General features: G+C 36.8%; 2 protein-coding genes and 1 non-coding gene across 6 annotated transcripts; all 3 read right to left on the bottom strand.

Moving 5' to 3' along the window:
• Positions 1–1,420: 1,420 nt before the first annotated feature.
• On the bottom strand, positions 1,421–8,548 carry LOC135581994 (probable glycerol-3-phosphate dehydrogenase [NAD(+)] 1, cytosolic). 2 transcript variants are annotated; one of them, XM_065089312.1, is made up of 6 exons: positions 7,449–8,548; positions 6,562–7,367; positions 5,735–5,956; positions 2,941–3,188; positions 2,627–2,766; positions 1,421–1,905 (listed from the first exon to the last, which is right to left on the bottom strand). In XM_065089312.1, the coding sequence occupies exons 2-6, from the start codon at positions 7,217–7,219 to the stop codon at positions 1,782–1,784; spliced, it is 1,392 nt and encodes a 463-aa protein (XP_064945384.1). In that variant the 5' UTR covers positions 7,220–7,367; positions 7,449–8,548; the 3' UTR covers positions 1,421–1,781. The 2 variants fall into 2 exon arrangements, with proteins under 2 accessions (XP_064945384.1, XP_064945385.1); XM_065089313.1 differs by lacking the exon at positions 2,627–2,766.
• A 125-nt stretch (positions 8,549–8,673) lies between these two features.
• On the bottom strand, positions 8,674–15,225 carry LOC135596970 (eukaryotic peptide chain release factor subunit 1-3-like). 3 transcript variants are annotated; one of them, XM_065089309.1, is made up of 3 exons: positions 15,069–15,225; positions 9,142–10,601; positions 8,674–9,018 (listed from the first exon to the last, which is right to left on the bottom strand). In XM_065089309.1, exons 1-2 carry the CDS (start codon positions 15,194–15,196, stop codon positions 9,251–9,253), a joined length of 1,479 nt encoding a protein of 492 aa, XP_064945381.1. In that variant the 5' UTR covers positions 15,197–15,225; the 3' UTR covers positions 8,674–9,018; positions 9,142–9,250. The 3 variants fall into 3 exon arrangements, with proteins under 3 accessions (XP_064945381.1, XP_064945382.1, XP_064945383.1); XM_065089310.1 differs by having other exon boundaries at positions 9,142–10,590; positions 15,069–15,191; XM_065089311.1 differs by having other exon boundaries at positions 9,142–10,587; positions 15,069–15,145.
• Positions 15,226–19,422: 4,197 nt separating this feature from the next.
• On the bottom strand, positions 19,423–19,525 carry LOC135597857 (U6 spliceosomal RNA). Its single transcript, XR_010481448.1, has one exon. It is a non-coding gene; the product is annotated as a U6 spliceosomal RNA (small nuclear RNA).
• Positions 19,526–20,369: the final 844 nt, after the last annotated feature.

Raw genomic sequence — 20,369 nt, 5'->3', positions numbered from 1 at the left:
ATTTAAATTATTTCTTTGTAGATAATTCAATATAAATAAAATTACAATCCGAAATGCACCATAAAACTACTCAGAGTCTGAAAAAGATATATGTCACTATTCTTTCTTAATTTAGATTATTTTTATTAAAATTATACTCAAATTATATTTATTTTTAACTTAAAAATCCTAATATAATTTTATATTTTAAATTTTTTTTTAAAATTATTTTAATTTATTTTCCTATACCATCGTAATGCTCGCCATACTAACATATGATACATCAATCGGTAAGAGGACCCTGAAGAAAATAATATACCATGTGAACTAAAAGTAATTAAATGATCTAAATACCTTTTAATATATATAAATTATTGAGTAAGTCGATCATTTGATAACCAAAACATTCTAACTAGCGGACCCAACTTGGTGGAGTTTCAATTCTCAAGTTTTAGTAACTATGCTCGCTTGAATTTATAGTTATTAAAAGTCTAGACCAGACCAACCAGTAGGATGGGAGAAACTGAGAATCGCACCTCCAACAGGTTCGATCCACTACTTAAATCGTTTTGGTAATCAAAAGATCGAAATACCCCAATAGTTTTCACAAAATTTAAGGATATTTAGAACATTAAATTTTTTTTTTGGAAGATATTTTTATTTTATTAATCTGTGCCCGCCTTTTAAGGATTTTATGTATAGTTATTAAAATAAGAACTCGCACGTATTAATCATTTTTTCAAGCATAGTTATAAACCAAAATTTAGTTATTTTTATTTATTTTATTTAGTGCTATATAATATTGTTCATTTGTGCATTAATCTCTATCTCAAATCTAATAATTTTTTATTTGTACAATAATTTATATTTCAAGTATAACTATAAATATAAAACTTTTTATCTATTAATCTCTATTTCAAGTATAATCATAAAAATAATAGTTCAGATTTGAGTCTTAGAAAAGATTTTAATACTCTTAATTTTTATTTATTATCGAAATAAAAGTTCAATATGTCTCTTTCATTCCTATAATCCTATTTCATTATATTATACTCTTTTTTTTATAACATTGTTCATATATTTTATATATTTTAAAAAAAATATTAAACATGTGGTCTGATTGTTGATCCACCTGCTCACCCAATGATCCAATGATCCAAGATTTGACAGCATCGGCATTCAATTTAGTTCTAATAACTATGCTTGGATTCTCTTCTATGTCCTGCCATCAAAGCAATATAAACCCTCTTCCCAATGCTTTCTTTATTCTACGAGTAACATAGGTTGTGCGTAGGTGTATTACTATTATGTACACTATTTTCATGCTTGTGTGTGTGCAGCCTGCTGATACATTTTGTGTCACTTGGTAGCTAATCTAATTTCTATTGTTGGCTTCCACTAACTCATCTTTTCTATTTTAGCAAGGAATTAAACTCCTTGCTACGATCATAAACATGTTTCTATTTTTTTTATCTAACACAACATTATATATATATATATATATATATATATATATATATATATATATATATATATATATATATATATATATACATATATATGTAGATTCTGATTATTCATAAGGTGCAACTGAACAACCCATTTACATGACATGACAAGCTTAATCAAGCCTCCTTAGAAGCCACCCATTTTATGACAGAAATTTTCACTGACTGACGATTCATCTTCTCTCACCGAACACTTTGCTCGGTATCTAAGCAGTTATTCCATTTTAGCTTCATCAATGGGAGAAAAGATGAAACCATAACATAAGACCTCTCCTTGATCGTCAACAGATGCTGTTAAGGTTCGCCAAGAAGCGATGGCCTGTAGAAAGCTTGACTCTGAGCCAGCTCGATCCTTTCACGAGGATCGTTCATGGTTTCATCTTGTAGCGCTTGAAGAATGGCTTGTGAAGGACACTCCCTGAACATCACATAGAATTCTTTTAACAAAAGAGGTTTTAAATTAAGTAAGAATACTTGTATTCAGCTTGAACGATGGAATAAATGAGAACCGATGAATACGACATACATACACCCATCTTTGATCAACACCTTGAGACTATTAGTGCTATTATTTTAAACAAAGAATAGACTACACACTGAAATGAGGTGACAAATGTGATGATGATATATTTTAAACAAAGAACAGACTAAAAGCTGAAAGTAGAATAATCGTAATATCATGACCCGAGCCTGATGGGTTAACTGGTCTATCAACTTCGTTTGGTTTAAACCACTGACCAAAATGTTTAAGCTGAAATTGATAGTAGTACACTTATCAGATCCTTATAAATCAATCTTAATCTTGTCTACTTTCAATGTGAGACTAATCAGGGGTGTTACAATCACCCCCACTCAAAGGCTTGACGTCCTCGTCAAAGCCCAACATAACCCAGATCAGGCTCTAGCATAATGCATGTGAGGCGTAGCTTAGTGGTGCCCTCACCATGCCCAAATGCTAGGTCGGCTCTGATACAAAATATCATGACCCGAGTCTGATGGACTAATTGGCCTATCAACTTTGTTTGATCTAAATCACTGACTAAAATGTTTAAGCTGAAGTTGATAGTAGTACATTTATCAGACCCTTATAAGCCAATCTTAATCTTTTTCAGAGATGTTATAAAGGAAAGAAAGCCAACCTTCTAATCAGTATTCTGTAAAGTGTTCTAAGGATGGGACACAGTTCAGCTGGAGCAACGGGTGTGTTATCCTCGGGATGCAACACGTTTAAGCTAGGCTGACTAAGTAGTTCATAGAATGCACCAATTGCAGAAACACCCTACAAGAAAAAGGAACTAATTAAATATCACTTGACTAAGAGGTTCAATGAAATAAGAATGCAATGCCATGCAAGATCATGAATGAAAACATGTAAAAATTGGATCATCAAAACCTAGACAATTTGAATTGTTGTATGAAAAGTAGAGCTGCAAAGCTATCAAACATCACATACCTGAATCATTCCTTTCCCTTTGATGCTGTCACCCATGTCAGGACTCAGTTCTCCCTTGGCAAGCATTTGCCCATACCATGCATTCCGACCCTTTAATAGGGTCACATAAGTATCCGCTAATAATGGACCAGCCAGTTTTTCTGGTTGTTCAGTCAACAAGTGAGTAATAAATATCATTTCAGATGTGCAATGGGCGAAGTACACTGATTTGCTTGTTGCACTCTCATTTGTCAGAGCTGCTACCATTCCTAAATAAATAAACAAACTATAAAATGAGTATGACAAGCAGTACATTTTCAACAGATTCAACTTAATAAGAAATAATTAACAAATCATGCCAAAAATTAATTTGACATAATCCTACATAAGTTTTTTAGACAAATCAACCTTCATTTATAATCAATAGACCAAGTAAATGAACTTCTTTACTGGCAAACTGGAATGAGTGCATGTAGTAACTGTGATGGAAGATGTTTTGTTGAGGCTTTCACATGAAGTATCACATATTCTCCATTAACACACATATATATCTTCTAGATCCCAAGCGTTATATGAGATGCAATTTCTTGTTCCTGCCACCTTTTAAATTTTCAACTTCTTTTAATTAAGTGGTAAGGAACTCATTGAACCTCGATCTAGTTTTTCACATGTATGGACTTCTATAATCATCTGATGAAACTTATGCATACGTTCAATAATGATTCTCTCTTTTTTTCCATTTCATACTAAATTAAAGCAATTTCTGCTTGTTTTAAGTCTGCTACTAGGAAATTAACTTCTAAGCTCATCTTCAGCAATCGTTAAACATAAAGAGACTCCGTAGTTCATTTTCCTAATCTCTCTAGATATTTTGACAAGTTGGCTACCAAGATGGATCATCACTCTATCTCGTCATTGTAACATTGGATTTATCACTAGCATAGAATTCCCTTTCTTACATTTCATTCTACCCTAGAATCATATATTTTCTGAAGAAATAAAAAAATTGAAAAATTGTATCTGCTGAACAAGGTTAACATTGACTATAAATTTGTTGTGCTCATTTGCTCCAAAGTTAAATAACCTAAAACCAAATATTCGAGTGATTACCACAAAAGATTGAGAACACTACCTCTTAAAAGAGCAACGGCTACAAAATAGCCTCTTTAAAGGACTTACCAACACTTCTCTAAGAACAATGGTTGAGAAATAGCCTCTATACTTTGAAGAATGAGACATTTATGTCATTGTGCTAAGTACATTACCTCTTTAAAGAAAGGCTGCTGCCAAATTCGTAGAAGCCAATTTTTACAAACATCTTTATCAATTATCAGTACAATACCAAAAAAAAAATTAAACAGAAGAAATTATGGTAATCATATATGCAGAAATTCTATTATGTAAATAAGTGACTAAATTAAAGATTCTTAATTGCATAGTCATATGAAATCATATTCAAACAAATGGGTCATTAGTTGATGCAAAAGGCCTTAAAAATATTTCTTGCAGACGGTGCCACATATTAAAGCCTTAACTTAGAAAATAGAAAAAAGCCTCAACTCCTCCAGTGTGGTGTAGCTTGGTCATTGAGAAGAATGGTTGGTATACAATTTAGCAAGAACAGGGAATGTTGAAAGGAAACTTACTGTTTAGTTGCCAAAACTTTTCTAATTATTTAAAGCAATGAGTTTCTAAAGACACAAGTGTTGTGTGAGTGTCCATAGAAACTGATCCAAAATATGTTACATACAATCAATATTTCTATTACCAAAATATGGAACATACAAAATGTTTGTAACCATACAAAATGATACGGAAGGGTATAAGGGTGAAGAAGACAATGAAGTAGTAAGAAAGATGTTTTCAGCCAGCACCAGTTATATTAGAAATTGGTCATCAATCTTGTCCTATTTCTATTAGGACTTAAGTTGACAAAATGATTTCACCATGATCAGTGCATGCAATTCACTCTCCAGGATTTGGAGTAGTTCTTGTTCGTTCCACTAGTAGGTTAAATGCCCATGAACATAGTGGCATCTCTTCTATGGTTTTGCAATAAAGATACACAGTCTTTCTCTGTGATTATCTCAAAAGGTGTTTAGTGAGGTGATGAGAGAGTGGTTTTCATGGGAATTTTAGCTTGTTACTAACGCTCAAGGGTTAGTGAGGTGATGAGAGAGTGGTTTTCATAGTGGAGAACTCTCACTCTCCAGAGAGTATAGGCTAGAAACTATCATCTCCATGGTCAGAATCATCATTACTTATCTGTTCTTTTCAAGCGAGAAAGAACAGAAAGTCTAAAAACATTAATTAGAGTCTAGCATGATTTTAATGCAAGCTCAACTCATGACACATCTCATAGACTGATATAAGCTACTTGTTTTATCCAAAAGCTGGCATCACCAAAATTGCTTATAGATACCAAGGCTACATACAGTAAAGCACATTGGGGAATTGCTTTTCTGTTCATACAGTCTAACCCAAGCAATAGCGTTTTAGAACATCATACACCAACTAATGCACACAACTAAAACGATGATCATTGCTAGCTACCTGCACCCATAGCTATGAAATAATTGAAGAAAACCTTTTAAGTTCCGTTATAGAAATTCTTATGAATAATACCAAAAATATCCTGCTAATTAAACAACTTGATAATCAGGTTATGAACCACAAAATTCTTGGTGAGTCACATGTTCAATGAATCTTCTGCTAATCCAACCAGTTAATGCACTCAGCAAACAATTATGAATTGCTGAATATGGTTTTCATTTTTGGGGAAAAAATGAAGTATTGGCAAGAAAATAAAATTTACCAGCACCAATAGCATAAACATTCTTCAAACCACCCATCACTTCATGAGTAACTAGGTCACTGTTGTCCCATACAATGAAATATGGCTGTCGCAAGAATTTGGCGAGAGGTTTGCTCCACTTCTCTGATCCACAGATTCGAGCATTAGCATATTCCTTGTTGTAAATCTCTGAAGCAATGTTTGGACCCCCAAGATAAAGAATGTTTTCAATTGGAACTCCAGCTGCCAATTCATGTTCATTACAGAAGAACTATGAGACGAGAATAACATTCATAACTACAGTCTATATCATGCCTAGAGTTGCAGAAAATAAAATATTACCAATGACCACAGAAAAAACCATAAAAAATAATTTATATATGAATTAGACTTTGGCTTAAAGATAAGGAGTGTTAAAAATGTTGGCTACAGCAGCAACAATAAGTGTATTGGACACCCAGAAAGATAAGTGCATTAGCTCTCCAAAATGATGTGTATCAGGACTATTTGCTTTGTGTAAATGTATATAGCATATTAACACATCTATCTAATGACTGCAAAAGGAAACATTACCAAACCATAATTGTTTAAGTGGTGGTATCACAGTTGGCATGTCATAGAATGATTTCATACTTTTCTATGTTTCCATATCCATGATTCAAGTAACTTGCTTCTTTTTTTTTTTTTATTGTTTCCCACTCCTTGCAGAGATGCAGGGATGGAAGTTGTAAATACTAAAAAATAAAGAACAGATATATCATGATGGAAGCACAAAATATATTGGTGAGCCTTAGTAACCTACGTGATTATGCATTTGCTTATATATACAAAGAGCGAAAAAGGTTTACTTGCACATTTGATCATCTGAGTAGGTGTAATTATACGTGGGACGGGATCCAAAGCTGCCTCTATACCCTTTGCAAGAGAGATAATAATGGGAACAGTAATTCTCTCCTTCCAATACCTACTAATTTCTTCAAACACTTCCCTCGTCTCCGTGGAAGGCAGAGCATTCACGACAATATCCGCATCCCATACTGACTCCTGCAAATTAGTCACAACCTTCAAAGGGCAAAATGGTGTATCAATCATGTTTAAGCAGAAACCATCCCTCAATATCTCATCGGCATACAGTGTTCGATCACCAAGCCTTGCCTCCACATACTTTAAATAGGCGCATCGTCTGATCAAACGTCTTAAAACATCCTCCCTTGAATTGATAACCTCAAACAGATGCTCAGCTGTGGATCGATCAACTGATCTACCAGGCCGTCTCCATATCCTTATCTGAACCTTATCACGAAAATGACCATAAGCATCTTGCAGGAGGGCAGCAAACACACTGCCCCAGGCACCAGCCCCAACACCAACTATCTTTAGCAGGTCACCATCAGTTTTGCCGAGGAGGCGACGAAGCTCATCTAGCTTTTCTTCGGCACCATTGGAATTGTGAAGGGAACCGTTCGAGTTAACAGAAGCATGATTCTTTTCAACAGTGCCAACCATCTTTCTCTCGAGTAGTGAACACAGCAGAACTTCACTAGTTCAGCCAGTAATAAGATTTGCTAAGAAATAATAGGAAATAAGCGAAGAACAGGGCTTGATTGGATGATGCCGTCAATGTGATCTCCCAACTCCAGACATCTTCCTTCTCCTGGAGAAAAAAATACGAGAACTCGGTCAGCCAAATTTGCAACAACAAGTTAATTTTCATGCCTCTTCTCGTTAATTGTACCTCACATAATTAGAGAGCCGGTCTCCAACATGCCAGCCGACCAACGAACTGTAGATCTTCTCGAGCTAACCTACAAAGCTCCTAGCTTACAGGCATAAATCAACTCTAGCACGCTTCAATCGTCCTATCCAACCATATCTGGCCAAATCAAACAGCAAAAGAAGCAAAGAACTGGAGAAAGCCTTCGGAATTGCCGTCGGAACTGTTCATCAAACCCACCTCACAATAAAAAAAATAAAGGCAAAAAGTTTTGTGTCGGAGGCTCCAAAGCTACTAAAAACCATTCAGATCTCTCTCTCTCTCTCTCTTGTTCACTCCAAGTTCAATCAACCAAAGACCGCAACAAAAAGAGAGAGAGAGAGAGAGAGAGAGAGCTCCTTCAAGCACCTATCGGTACCTGGGACTGCCGAGATCCAAACTCGAGTGGATTTCGATGCAGTGGGCGGGAGGAAGGATGGGAGTCGAAGCGAAAAATCGTGAGCCTTATGGGTGTTGGAACAACAGCTGCTGATAGTTGGGAGGCATTAAAGACTCGGGAAGACGGGTCTTCTTTTCAATGAATTAGTGATACGTGAAGCATAAAGAGAGTAGTTGAGAGAGCGTGTTAGTTTGATTACCAAAATTTGACTGCTTAGTAATTGCTTGTTTGATGTGCCAAATTGATAGAATGTGGTTAAAAAATCCCCTCCCAACAAACATACATCCATGTGATCCTCTCTATTCTATGGATTGAGATGGAAATTGATGTTAATCCTTATCCAGCAGCTATTAATGCTACTGTCTGTTTTCATGATCGAAACTGTGTTGTTAGCTTGCAAGAGAAGAGTCACAGGAGAGTTAATGCTGGAGGGAGGGAAAGTGGTGCAACGCACAGGTGATAGTAATAACAATTAACGTTGATTGGTACCATTGACCCAACAACGCCTACCACATTAATTGTGGAAAACCATCCATGTGGGCCAACCAACCCACCCCAAAACACCCGCTCTTCACACAAACACTTCCATCTCTTTGACTAGGCTGACATTTAGAATGACAGGGGCCGAAACCAGATTTGAAGACCAATCTCAGATTAAGGATACCATCCAATCAATAGATGAATAACACAAGCAAAAAGAAAAGACGCACCTGATTGAATGCAATACCTCTTTGCTCCGAGTCAGAAAAGGCCCAGTCATAAGAACACAGCTTTCTTCCGATATATGACTGACAATGCTACCGACCATAGACAATAAAAGAGTCGCATTTCTCGATTATGCTGAGAGTGACGCAGAACGGTCTTGCTAATAACAGCACATATATAATAAAATAGGTTCTATCTTAAGAAGAAAGCAGTTGCAAGCATCAAATCAAACCTAATGACAAATCTTCCGACTGGCTAAGACTGGAAGACAGCATCGACAGAAAACAAAACAGACCATAGTACCCAGGTATTATATTATAAATAACTGGTCCCACGTTTTCACGTTAACCACTGCATCCGAGAAACCTTCATCTTCTGCGTAAGTATATCTCATTTCAGCAGCTAATTAAGTCCCACGCTTTGTCGCCTCAATCTGTTGTGCAGCTCCTGCAAGATGAAAAGACTATAGGTTGTAGAAATAAACTATGAGATTTAGAACCTGAAAAATCACAACTGTAGGAAATGCTGATGTTCTAACAGAATGATAATAAAAGAAAAAAAGTATCATACCCCGTCCATAGTTTTTGAGATGTGTGCAATTCAAGAGAGCAAGTTCGGTCACAGGTGGGGCCAGCACAGGCTCCCTCTGGACCGAATCCAGTAATTGGTTGGCTGATTGCTATTCGGAATCTTCATCATATTCCTCGTCGGAAAGCTCATCGAAGGCCCTCAAGTCAAGCTGATAACGAAGGATTCCCCCAATGCCACCGAAGCCTCTGCAAAACTGAGATCCCTCCTGAGATTTGTTAGTAACAAATTCAAGAGTACATCCAAAGCGCTTGTATTCATTTGCAAACCACTCCAGCAGGGAAATTTTCTCCTGTACTTCCAGCTCTGAGGAGGTTACGGAATCCAAAAAATTATTCTGATCTGTTTCCTGATCCTTCCGCAAATGCTTTATGACAGTCTCACCACTAGTGCTATGCTTCAGGACATACCGGTTTATATCCAAATTTTCCCACACAATCAAGGTCTCAACGGCACCCATCTCAAGAGCTTTCAAGGTGTCCTCAACACCAAACACATACTTTCCTGTGTCTTGACTTATTTCCTCAAAGTACTTGCCTATCAATTTCTTTTCCTGTATGAACTTGACATTTGATAGAATCTCAGCTGATAGCTCAATGGCTTGGTTGAAACCATTCTCGCCTCCATATGACACATCAACCACATTGAGAATTTTAGCCTGTAGCCGTTGATCAAACATATCAGATTGGCTTAACTCTGTCTTAAAATCAGCAGACCCAGCCAGAATTAATCCTGCAACATTAGGCTGACTTGTGGCAGGATTGATAAAAAATTGAGTCGCAAGCTCAGCAGTTTTGCGGACATAGTTATGGCGCTTCTCCATCCTAAGGCGAGCAAATCGTAGTGCTGATTGACCACCTCTACCATGCTTTTTTGGAAGGTCAACTGTGAACTTGTGAAGAACCTCACGTGTATTTCCACTTAAAGTGCCAAAGAGTGTACCATTGCCATCCATAACTATGAAACCAAACTTGTCATCAGATTCCAAAAGTTCATTTAATGCCTCTGTATGAAACTTGTTATCACAGAGGTAAAGAGATGCATTGATGGGCTTGAATGGCTCAAAATCTATTGTGACTTTCTTCTCTTTTCCATCTTCAGTAACAATAGTTCCGGTGTATAAAACTAGTCCATTCGGAGGAACCTTGTTGTATAGCTTGAGTCTCTGCTGAGCGGAAGTAATCGCACCTAGAACAGACTGTCGATTGACTCTACTTTTGATATTTGATGCAGTTCCATATTCATCACCCAGCATCTTAGTGACTCGAGAAACTTGATCACGAGGCGGCATAATTAGAGAGATCATGCTAGTGCCATTACCTCTAGCTGCTTCCAGAGCCTTGATCAATTTCTTGACTTTCCAGATCTCAATGTTCTTATCCGTTTCAGCCATTTCAGCTAGCTTGTGCCGGAATAGTCTAGGAAAACCTACTGCAAATGATCTGGCAAATAAGAAGATTTGAAAAGAATAGGCATCAAAAGAATTCCTAGAACTAAGCCAGACAGCTTGAGATATTTTGATGAAAGTCATTCCATAAACAAGGATAACAGCAGTGTGCATAGATAGTACATGTTTACAATTTAAGATATGCACAAGAAACATCAAAATGTGGTCCAAAAACAGTGAATACTGATGCTATCCCAAGGTTAAAAAGACATCAACTACAACAACCTAAAAGTAACAGGTTCTCCATGCAATTCAAAGAAAATCCACAAATTTTCTTCAGAAATCAGTTAGCAAGAGTTCTGCATTACACTGAGAAACAAAATAATAAAAATAATAATATGCAAGACAGGGTTATACCACAATATAGTATAAAGATTGAAGAAAGAGATTATATGCATAGTATGGAATTTGGATGAGAGAAGTATTATGACAAAATGAAGCAAACTTTGTCCTTCAACATTGGAAACTAATAAAATGGACATCTTTTTCAAGGGAAAACCTAAGTACCAACCTACTCTGTTCTTTTTAGGACCATTGAAGCATAGTTTAGAATAATCAGTCACATAAAGATGGGAGAAATGCCAAATTATTGACTTCAAAAGATTGTGAGGTTGGACTCTTAGGAACAAAGATTACCCAGCCATGTACCAATGATGAAGAAAAACTCCATGCATTCTTCTAGTTCTGATGTGTACAACTCACTTGACCTACTCATAACACATTCAATAGCTTAAGCAATTCCAGAGGATTGTCAAAAATCAAGAAATCTGATTTGACATGTGATCCATGAATTTTGGGGCAGGGTAATCATGGCCAATCCCAGTTAACACTGATAAAAGCACTAGTAATTTTCAACCTATCATAATCATACCATACTACTACTGATTTCGATCTAGAATAATTCAGTCAAAACCATAAATGATTCAGAGGATTCCAATCTATCTCAACCTAGCTGGAAGATGCTGGTCAATCCCAAATTAATCTGGTGAACCTGGTTGTTCCTGTGTTAACACTGAGCAACTCCAATCCGATGATATATGATTATAATTTGACTGATAGGACCAATTACAATCGCAATGTTTCAATGTCAACATAGACTTGGCCAATCTCTGAACCTCAGTATTCCATGTAGACTAGCATTTTGCTATGCAAGATTCTAAATGAACTCATCCTCACAGCAGTTCAAACAAGCTCAATAGACATGAAAAATCATGTACAGTAGTAAAAAATGGAGAACTTCCAATGGTAAAATTAGATAACAGAAATTCATCTAAAACGTAGTAAGAGTAAGCCTAGGTTATCCTCTAGCAAAGAAACCCCAAATTACCCTCCAACGAATTACATACCGTCATTACATCACTGCACAATTTTTTGAAAAAACAAATCACCATCGTCCAACTGTATAATTTTAAATTGACCATAAATCAATATCAAATTGCCTAATCATTGAAAAGTATTCTTGTTATAATCAATAAGGACAAAGAATATCGAGTTAAGAAACATGAAAAGAATCAAATATCATACTAAACAATGGCAGCAATATACAGAACAGGGAAAAGCAATTCTCTTGAGCAGAGTCCATTATTACTAAAAAATCATGTGTTGAAATTTGCACATTTCCCAAGTAACTGTCAGATCTTTTTTCAGACAAGTGACAGAAGAAAATAAGGTTGAATAACATGGCTAGAATCAAAATTTATATGCAGCAATGAAGGATGGTTGATATAGAAGATTAAAGGGTTAAACGAATCACACGAGAATCAACATTATATTATGGTTTAAAAAAAACAAATAAAAATTAGCCACTTCCATATGACAATTCTATCAACTGTATGAGACAGAAGACCTAGAAGATAAATAAATAACTAATGATTCTAAACAACTACCTAAAACAACCAGGCCAAGGAAATGTCTCTTAATGCTTTCAGAGACTATACAGAAACCTTAGCAAAAGGTGTCATGCTGTCTTGTGAGTTTTCACAAAATTATTTCAACTTGTTTCAGTGACAGAACATCAAATCAAGCTTCTAGTGACTTCATATCTTAAGTGACGCATGTGGTCTAAAGATTTTAAGAATAGTTATAGATGTTGACGATCAAGGTCAAAGATGCACCTAAAACTTCAAATATAATTACATTTACTTGGGAAACTTGGTGGCAGTAATGTGGCTTCATTGCGACCTAACCACATTGCAATTTGCAATGCAAGGCTGTGTATATTAAACCTTGTCATACCACATTGGCAGAAGTCTCATGTAATAGGCTGCCTAAATTAACTGCAATTGACAAGAAAGGATCCACTAATTCCTTGTCCTATTTTATATTATTTCTAGTAACCAGACACATCCATCTCTATGACACTAGCTTCTTCTACATACTAATTTCTAATTGCACAATGTTTCAACACAAATCATTGTTGGCCTTACCATTGTATCATAAGATTTTATTTTAATTTAATATCCACATGACATCATAAAATGTTTGACGTCCTTCCCTACTTTGACCATCCCATATCAACTCTATAAAAAATGTCTTTACACTGAATGTGAATCCAAGATATTTAGAAGTTACAGTTCTAGGAAACGCTTGTCCATTCATCATTACTATAATCAAAATTCTTCCCTTGGAATCGTTAAAGTCACTTCATGTAGTTTGGTTTTAGTTCCATATTATCTAAAACACCTAGTTTCTAGCATTTGTCAACAATGGTCAAGTTCCAATTAAAATGCAACTAAATTCTCATCAATAAGAACATCATTCTCAAAGAACATGCACCATTGAAGTTCATCTTGAATACGGAAACTTTATCCATAATCAAATTGAAGAGAAAAACACCCAACAACATCCTTGATGTACATACATAGTTATAGAGAACATGACTACATCCATGGTCATAAATGCTAATCACAACTCTATTGTGTCTTCTATCACATTAATCAAACAAATAAATAGCACTGTCTTATGAAAAGCCTATTGAAACGCTCCATTCTAGGAATATGTAAGATCAATAAGAATAATACATATGTCCTTCTCCTTGCTATTATTTTTATATTAATTGTCATGATAAAATAATTTATGTGGTTGATCTTCTGAGCATAGAACCAAATGTATTTTTGAAGATACTTATTTAAAATCTTAGTCTTAGTTCAATCACTATTGCCTAAAGTTTCATATTGTGGCTTATCAACTTATTCTCTATAATCTAAGCAACACTAAATTTATCCTAGATTATTATACTAGGATACCAATATGCTTCTCCTTTAACAACCTGTCTTGCGTTGTTCATCATCGAGTGGACCTGGTGTCATGTATTTTAATAAGATTAATCAATTAACAAGAAGGACAGGTTCCAGTTCATCCCAACATGTGCCAGGATACCTAACCCTTATCCCTATCACGTCTCTGGTTTTCCACTCTTATCTTGTCACCTCGCATCATCTTGTCAAGGCTAGACAAAAGCAGAGATTAGAGAATCAGCCAATGACCAAGGACACAAGTAGATAGCTCTTTTTCCTTTGGAAACCCGTTGTGCATTTTCATTTTAGATCTAGAAGAACATCCAATTTATCATACCATGCTGATGGTACATACTGTCAGCTGCCAGCAACTAAAACCTCGCCTGCAGCATCTCAACAGCATAATTCTAAATGCTAGTGCATATACATATGACATTCATAGTCAAAGCATCATATTTTCTGTTCTATTATGCTGATGCTAACAGTTTGCCACGGAACAAGTTTTTCTATCCTAACAGAAAGTTGTGGCATACACACCTTATTATTAATATAAAACATAAATACTATGACCCATCATAAAAAAAAACAGATCCATGGAATTCCTGGCCAAAAATCACAATATAGAAATATACAAAAAATTTACAATTTTTAGTTTCAGTTTAATAAATTTCAAAACAAGAGGGGAAAAAAAGCTAAAAACTAAATCTACAGATCAACGATGAAATTACCACCTTTTGGAAGAAAATCATCAAAATTGTGATCTACCACCACTTTTACATGGCACTACATTGGATCCAAGGAGACCTCAGGGATAGATGTCCTATTTAGTAAATAAAGCAAATTCCGCACACAAACAACCATAATCCCGCAGCACAACAATCAAATATGATAACAGGTATTCATCTTATGATCTAGATACCAAGAAGAAAAATCAAAATTTAAAAGATTCCATCACAAATAAGAAAAAAGAAATTGAAAAAACCCATATTTTGAACCCAAAACGAGACATCTGGATTCTTCTCCCAGATGCAAAGGCGGAGAGTTACAGAAACACAGACCATAGCAACAGCTCGTGGATCCGAAGTAAACCCATACGGGATCAAACGAAAATGGATCGATTTCAGATCGGAAAAAAGGAACAATCAAAACACTAAATCATCAACTTCGGTAAAGAAGAGAAAAAACAAAAGAAAAACCATGGAAGAAGCTAAGAGGGGAAGATGGACCTCGACGGCGACGTGCGGGAATACGAGATCGCCCCAACAGACCGAAGCCGAAGGTTTCTTCCTCTTGAGGCGTCTGGTATTGGACTGCTGGAAGCAAGCTTGCAAAGATATAGATGCTGTTTTGACATGTGCCGGTGGCCCTCTCTCAGCCGTTAAGATCTCAAGATCAGACGGTTATCAAAGCGTCGAATCTTTTTTCCTCGTAAAACGAAACGTAATTCCCCGCTGCGTCGGATGACGATCGCTTTTACAACCACATGATAGCTGCGCGTACACCGTGCGCGTACGCCACGCGCGTGTGCAGCATATTCAGGGAAGTGAAACCGGAAACGGAACTCAGTCGACACGACTTGCCCGCTGGCTAGCATACCCGCGTGCGCACCGAAGTGATCCTCGTGATATTGCATTTACATGGACAGCACCGCAAGTGGGTAACGGCTGCACGAACACACAAAAAAAAAAAGCAATGCTATAAAAGTGGGTCCCACTTAAATGTCTTCTTGCTGTGAGCCTACGAACCCCTAGACAAACTTAGAAACCTTACCATAACGCGATCGGGAATCGATTCGACGGCTCCGAATCAGATCAGAACCGGGTTTTAACGATTCGATTCTACACCGTCCATAACCGAAGTCATTAATTCTGAAACCGTGATCAGGTCTACCGACCCTTTGTTATTTCATTTTCAAAGTAAAATTTGTATATACTATATTTGAACCTTATAATTTTATCGCGGAAACATAAGATGATCCAATGAATTCGAAAAGAAATGAGGCCAGAATAAAAAAATAAATCTACTAACAAACAAGTAATCTTGAAAGAAAATTATATTGGTACACATTCATTCCGCAAATTATTATAGAGAATAAACTATCTATAAGGAAAGCACGTTCAAAATGAAACCGTAATCTCAATCATCCCATTGTTACCAAATATATACACAATTCCTATTAAGAATTTATCCACCCATCGGGAGATTTATAGAAGAATATATATGGTAAAGAAGGCCCAAATTTTGAACAGTCAGTCAGGTTGGATGCAACAAATCACTTTACATGAACAAATACGTGCAGAAATTAAGCACTCAGTGGATGTGGAGCAATATTCTTAACAAGAATAATACATCATGATATATTTGGGTGATAAACCAATACTGTCATATTGGATAAAGTCCAGAAAGCATGTGGCTTATGAGAAGTCCACCTTATTCCTGTTAAGCCATCTTTTCCAAAGGTAAACTCATATGAACCATGGGTTAAAATATCCCTAATATACTCATGCAACTAATAATCCATATTATAGAGTCTAGGACATTTGTGGCAAAATGGTACTATCAATGGGCCAAAACAAATAATATCTTAAGGGATAACAAATCCTCAAACCATAATCCAATCATCGATAACATAAATAGATTTTATCCAACGAAAAAATTTCACATGGATGGTCCTTTGATTTCACAAAACAATGTTTGCTTGATCTTGACACAGAGTTTGTAATCATTATAACCGATGGAGACAACTCAGGCATGCTTGAAGAGTTTCATACTAAGCCAACAAAAAATTGTGGCAACAAGTATTAGAAATGAGTAACACCTGTTAAACAATGAACATAGTCAAGAGTTTTTGAGATCAGACTCATTATTTTTTCATACTGCCAACATCATTTAGAAAATTCACAGATTAAGAAAAGACGATCAACAGAGTCATTTTTGAATCACACAAAGGACACGATAAAGGCAGATAAATAAACTAATCAGATTCTTCCATATCATAAAAATTATTAATTAGGCTACCCAATGCATTTGTTGCACAAAAGCAAATTAATTGTTATACGATGGAAGAATCTGATTAATTTATTTTGATATTTCAAAATAGGAAAATTAATTTATGTGCGTAAGACAAAATTAATTGTTATACTATGGATAAACCTCGTAAATTTATTTGGAAGATTCAAAATATGAAACACAAAAATTTCTTTTGGAAAAATATGAATACATGCCAATCACTTGACAGTAATAACAATCGATATGCTGTAGCACAGAGTTTTTCCTCGTATGTTCCGCAACCAATATTGAGTGTAATTTCAGAATCAAATGATGCAATTAGTGCTCTTCGACACGCATGACACTGCATGGTCGGTACAAGTGTGCTGGCATTTCATACGTATAAGATGAGAGGCTCTTCTGGCTATGTGATCAAATCATGGACCCTGGATACAACAACATCAACTCCTGCAATCAAGATGAGAAAGGAGATTTAAATGGCAACATACGAAAAGGTAACCAAAACTATAGTCACGGGAAGATAGCTGGGACTCCACGAATGAAATCTAGATTTTGGTAAGGGAACATAAGTTCTTGATAGAGTTGACATCGTACTCTGATATGCGATAGTCAGGATTGGCATAAGCTAAATACAGTGAAAGATTATGGTTAAAATGGATGTAGTCATGAAGCAATCCATGGACTGAACTGCAAAAATAACATGACGATGAAAAAAGATCCTACTTCTTACGATTATCAAGTAACAATCCAGCAAAGTGTGCTAATGATGCTGTGATACCTTATGTATAAAGTTGCTGAATCTGAGCAGCATAGTGTGTTATATAGCCCACAGTGTCATTGGCATGTCCTAGTGCCAAGACACCGAGGGAACAGAGATGACCGACCACTAGAAGCTTGTGCCGACCTAGTGCTCTGTTTACTGGCCTGTCCTGACATTGTGGTGGCAGAAGATAGCGCAACACCTACACTGGTTGCATGCAGCAAGATTTATCTAAGCACCTTACTTTACTAAACCTTCCTTGATTTTGAAATCATTGGACAATGGAATAGATCAAACCGCCTTCTTTTCGCTCTTCAACTTTCTTCCGTTGACATACAATGCTGTGAGCAACTAATTCACATGTATCAAGACCATCAGATCGTTAAAAGCTATCACGTCCTTTCAGTTCATGATGGATCGTTAAGGGCATGGCACTCGTGTCATGCTTCATCTTCATCCTATGAGTTGAAGTTTCTAGGTTGTCAATGGCACACAGATGGAAACCATTTCTTGGTGCTGAACCTGCTACCTCTCTAATAGGCAACAGCAGAGCCAATATTGGTGAGGACAGAGATATGGTGTTGTTAGAAATGGGAGTTGGGCCATACACAAGAATTTCACATGTTAAGATATCGGTGATACTTCAAATCGAAAAAAAAAAAAAAATTACATTAGTAAATGAAAATAAAGGAACACTAGACATTTTTACAGTTATTTGTGTAGCCAGTGCCAAGTCAGAAGCAACTAATTCAGGTCTTCATCATATATACAAACACACATAATTATGATGCCAGTCATTCAATACTTGTCTGCTACAGAAAGGAAACCTTAAGGTGTATGATTCATCTAAGTCTTCAAAAAAATGGGTTTCTACTTTACAAGAAAGAAAATATCCATGCAAGATCATTAAAGGTTTTCTAAAGATAAAATCATCCAGAACTTGTCGTTTATGCATATATCATGTTATGCTCGGCTGTCTCGACAACATATACATTTTTTTTTTTTCTTTGCTTGTAAATACAACACAATCATATATGTTTGGAAGGAGATGGCCAATCCAGACATGGTTAGACGCAAAAACGAATCATGTCTGTATAACTTTTAAGTAAAAGGAAAGCGAAGGAACCAAATCTTACAATGTTAATCAGAGGTCCGAATACCATCAACACATAACGCCGTCTTCGACCAGAAGCAAGTATTCATGGGAGTGCGCAAGTCGAACAAGTCAAGAAGAAGAGTAGAGTATCCGTCGATAACATAAAAAACAATTCAGCCGGCGCCGTAACTGATAACGTTGCTCATTATGCGAGTAAAGAATGGTGCTGTGATCTAAAGCGAAGCGAACTCAGAAGTCCATCCATCCATGTCCTCTGGTTTCCAGAACCGGAGAAGAATCAAAACAAATCGAGAGAGAGAAATAGAAACGAGAACTTGATTAAAAACCACAAAGGAGACAAAACAGTACTGAGAGCGAGAAAAAAATTCAGCAGAAAAAAAGAAAAAGAAATGGAAAACAAACCAAAATAAGAACACAAATACAAATGGGAGAAAAAGGAGCACAGAACCCTAAATACTAAAGAACCAGATTAACAGCCAATAAGAAACAAAAAATGAAAGCGAGTCGGAATAGGACACGAATGGGAAAAAACGGAGCACAAAACCCTAAATCATAAAGAACCAGCCAATAAGAAAGAAACCAAAAACAAAAACCGAATCAGAAGAACCAGGAAGAGGGGAGGCTGGGAAATCAAATCAGAGAAGAGCAAAAGGATAGGAAATCAAATGGAGAACAAGAGAACGCGAATCGGAAAAAAAATTTGGACCATTTCTCGATTTGTGCGTGTCATCCTTGCGCAGGGGCCATGCTAATCTTCTCTGTATCGTTCCAATTTTATCGGATGTCTCCAAAAAGACAACATTGTTGCCGATCGACGGATTGATAAAGGGATGTTACATTGAAATTAATTACGATGTGGGTCTAAACCTTGCTAATAACTATATTTAAATTGAAATTAATTATATTTCACCCACCGACCCCCCAAGCTTTCTTCTGCACCACCCAACCCAACCCACCGCAGCCAAGTCTTGCTAATAACTAACTCCTTCTTCAGCAGCTAATAATAACAACGCCATTATGCTGCTAATAAACTCTTATCAAAACCGATAGTGCTCTCTCTATCTTGTTTCCACGATACCCGTGCCCCCTACGGCAAACCAATGAATGATCTCAGAGCTAGAGCCATGCATCGGACTCCCAGTACGAGAACCGACGCATAGCTTCTTTCCGAGGAGGAATATGATGATGGTAATAAATGCGATAAGATATGCATGACGCCAGCCGTCCCAAATGACGCCTCACAGCACCTGGTCAACGCTGACCGAGGCACATTAACGCCCTGCTCAATCTCGGTTTTTCACGTCACGCCAACACCAAGGTCAGACGCTACCAGCCTGCCCCCTGCAAGCGGGTACATCAGGAAACAATAAGCTTCTCTATAAATACCCTTACATTCTGAACGGAAAGGGGACTTCGACTTCTACTTCTCCATCCAAAAGCCACTCTACATCAACTGACTTGACCGTCGGAGGGGTCAGGCCGAGCATTCCGACCCAATCTTTGTGCAGGTACGAAGACAATGGTCTCCCGCTAGGCCCCCAGGCGTGGAGCCACCTCCCGGAGGAATCAACGACACCACATGCGACCACCGAGACGGACTCAAAGGCCACTTCGGGAAGATCCCTCCCGTCATCCGGGCCC

Source organism: Musa acuminata, chromosome BXJ1-11 (assembly GCF_036884655.1).
Source record: "Musa acuminata AAA Group cultivar baxijiao chromosome BXJ1-11, Cavendish_Baxijiao_AAA, whole genome shotgun sequence".
In the NCBI taxonomy this organism is placed as follows: Eukaryota; Viridiplantae; Streptophyta; class Magnoliopsida; order Zingiberales; family Musaceae; genus Musa; species Musa acuminata.
This window is presented reverse-complemented; position numbering and strand designations above follow the sequence as displayed.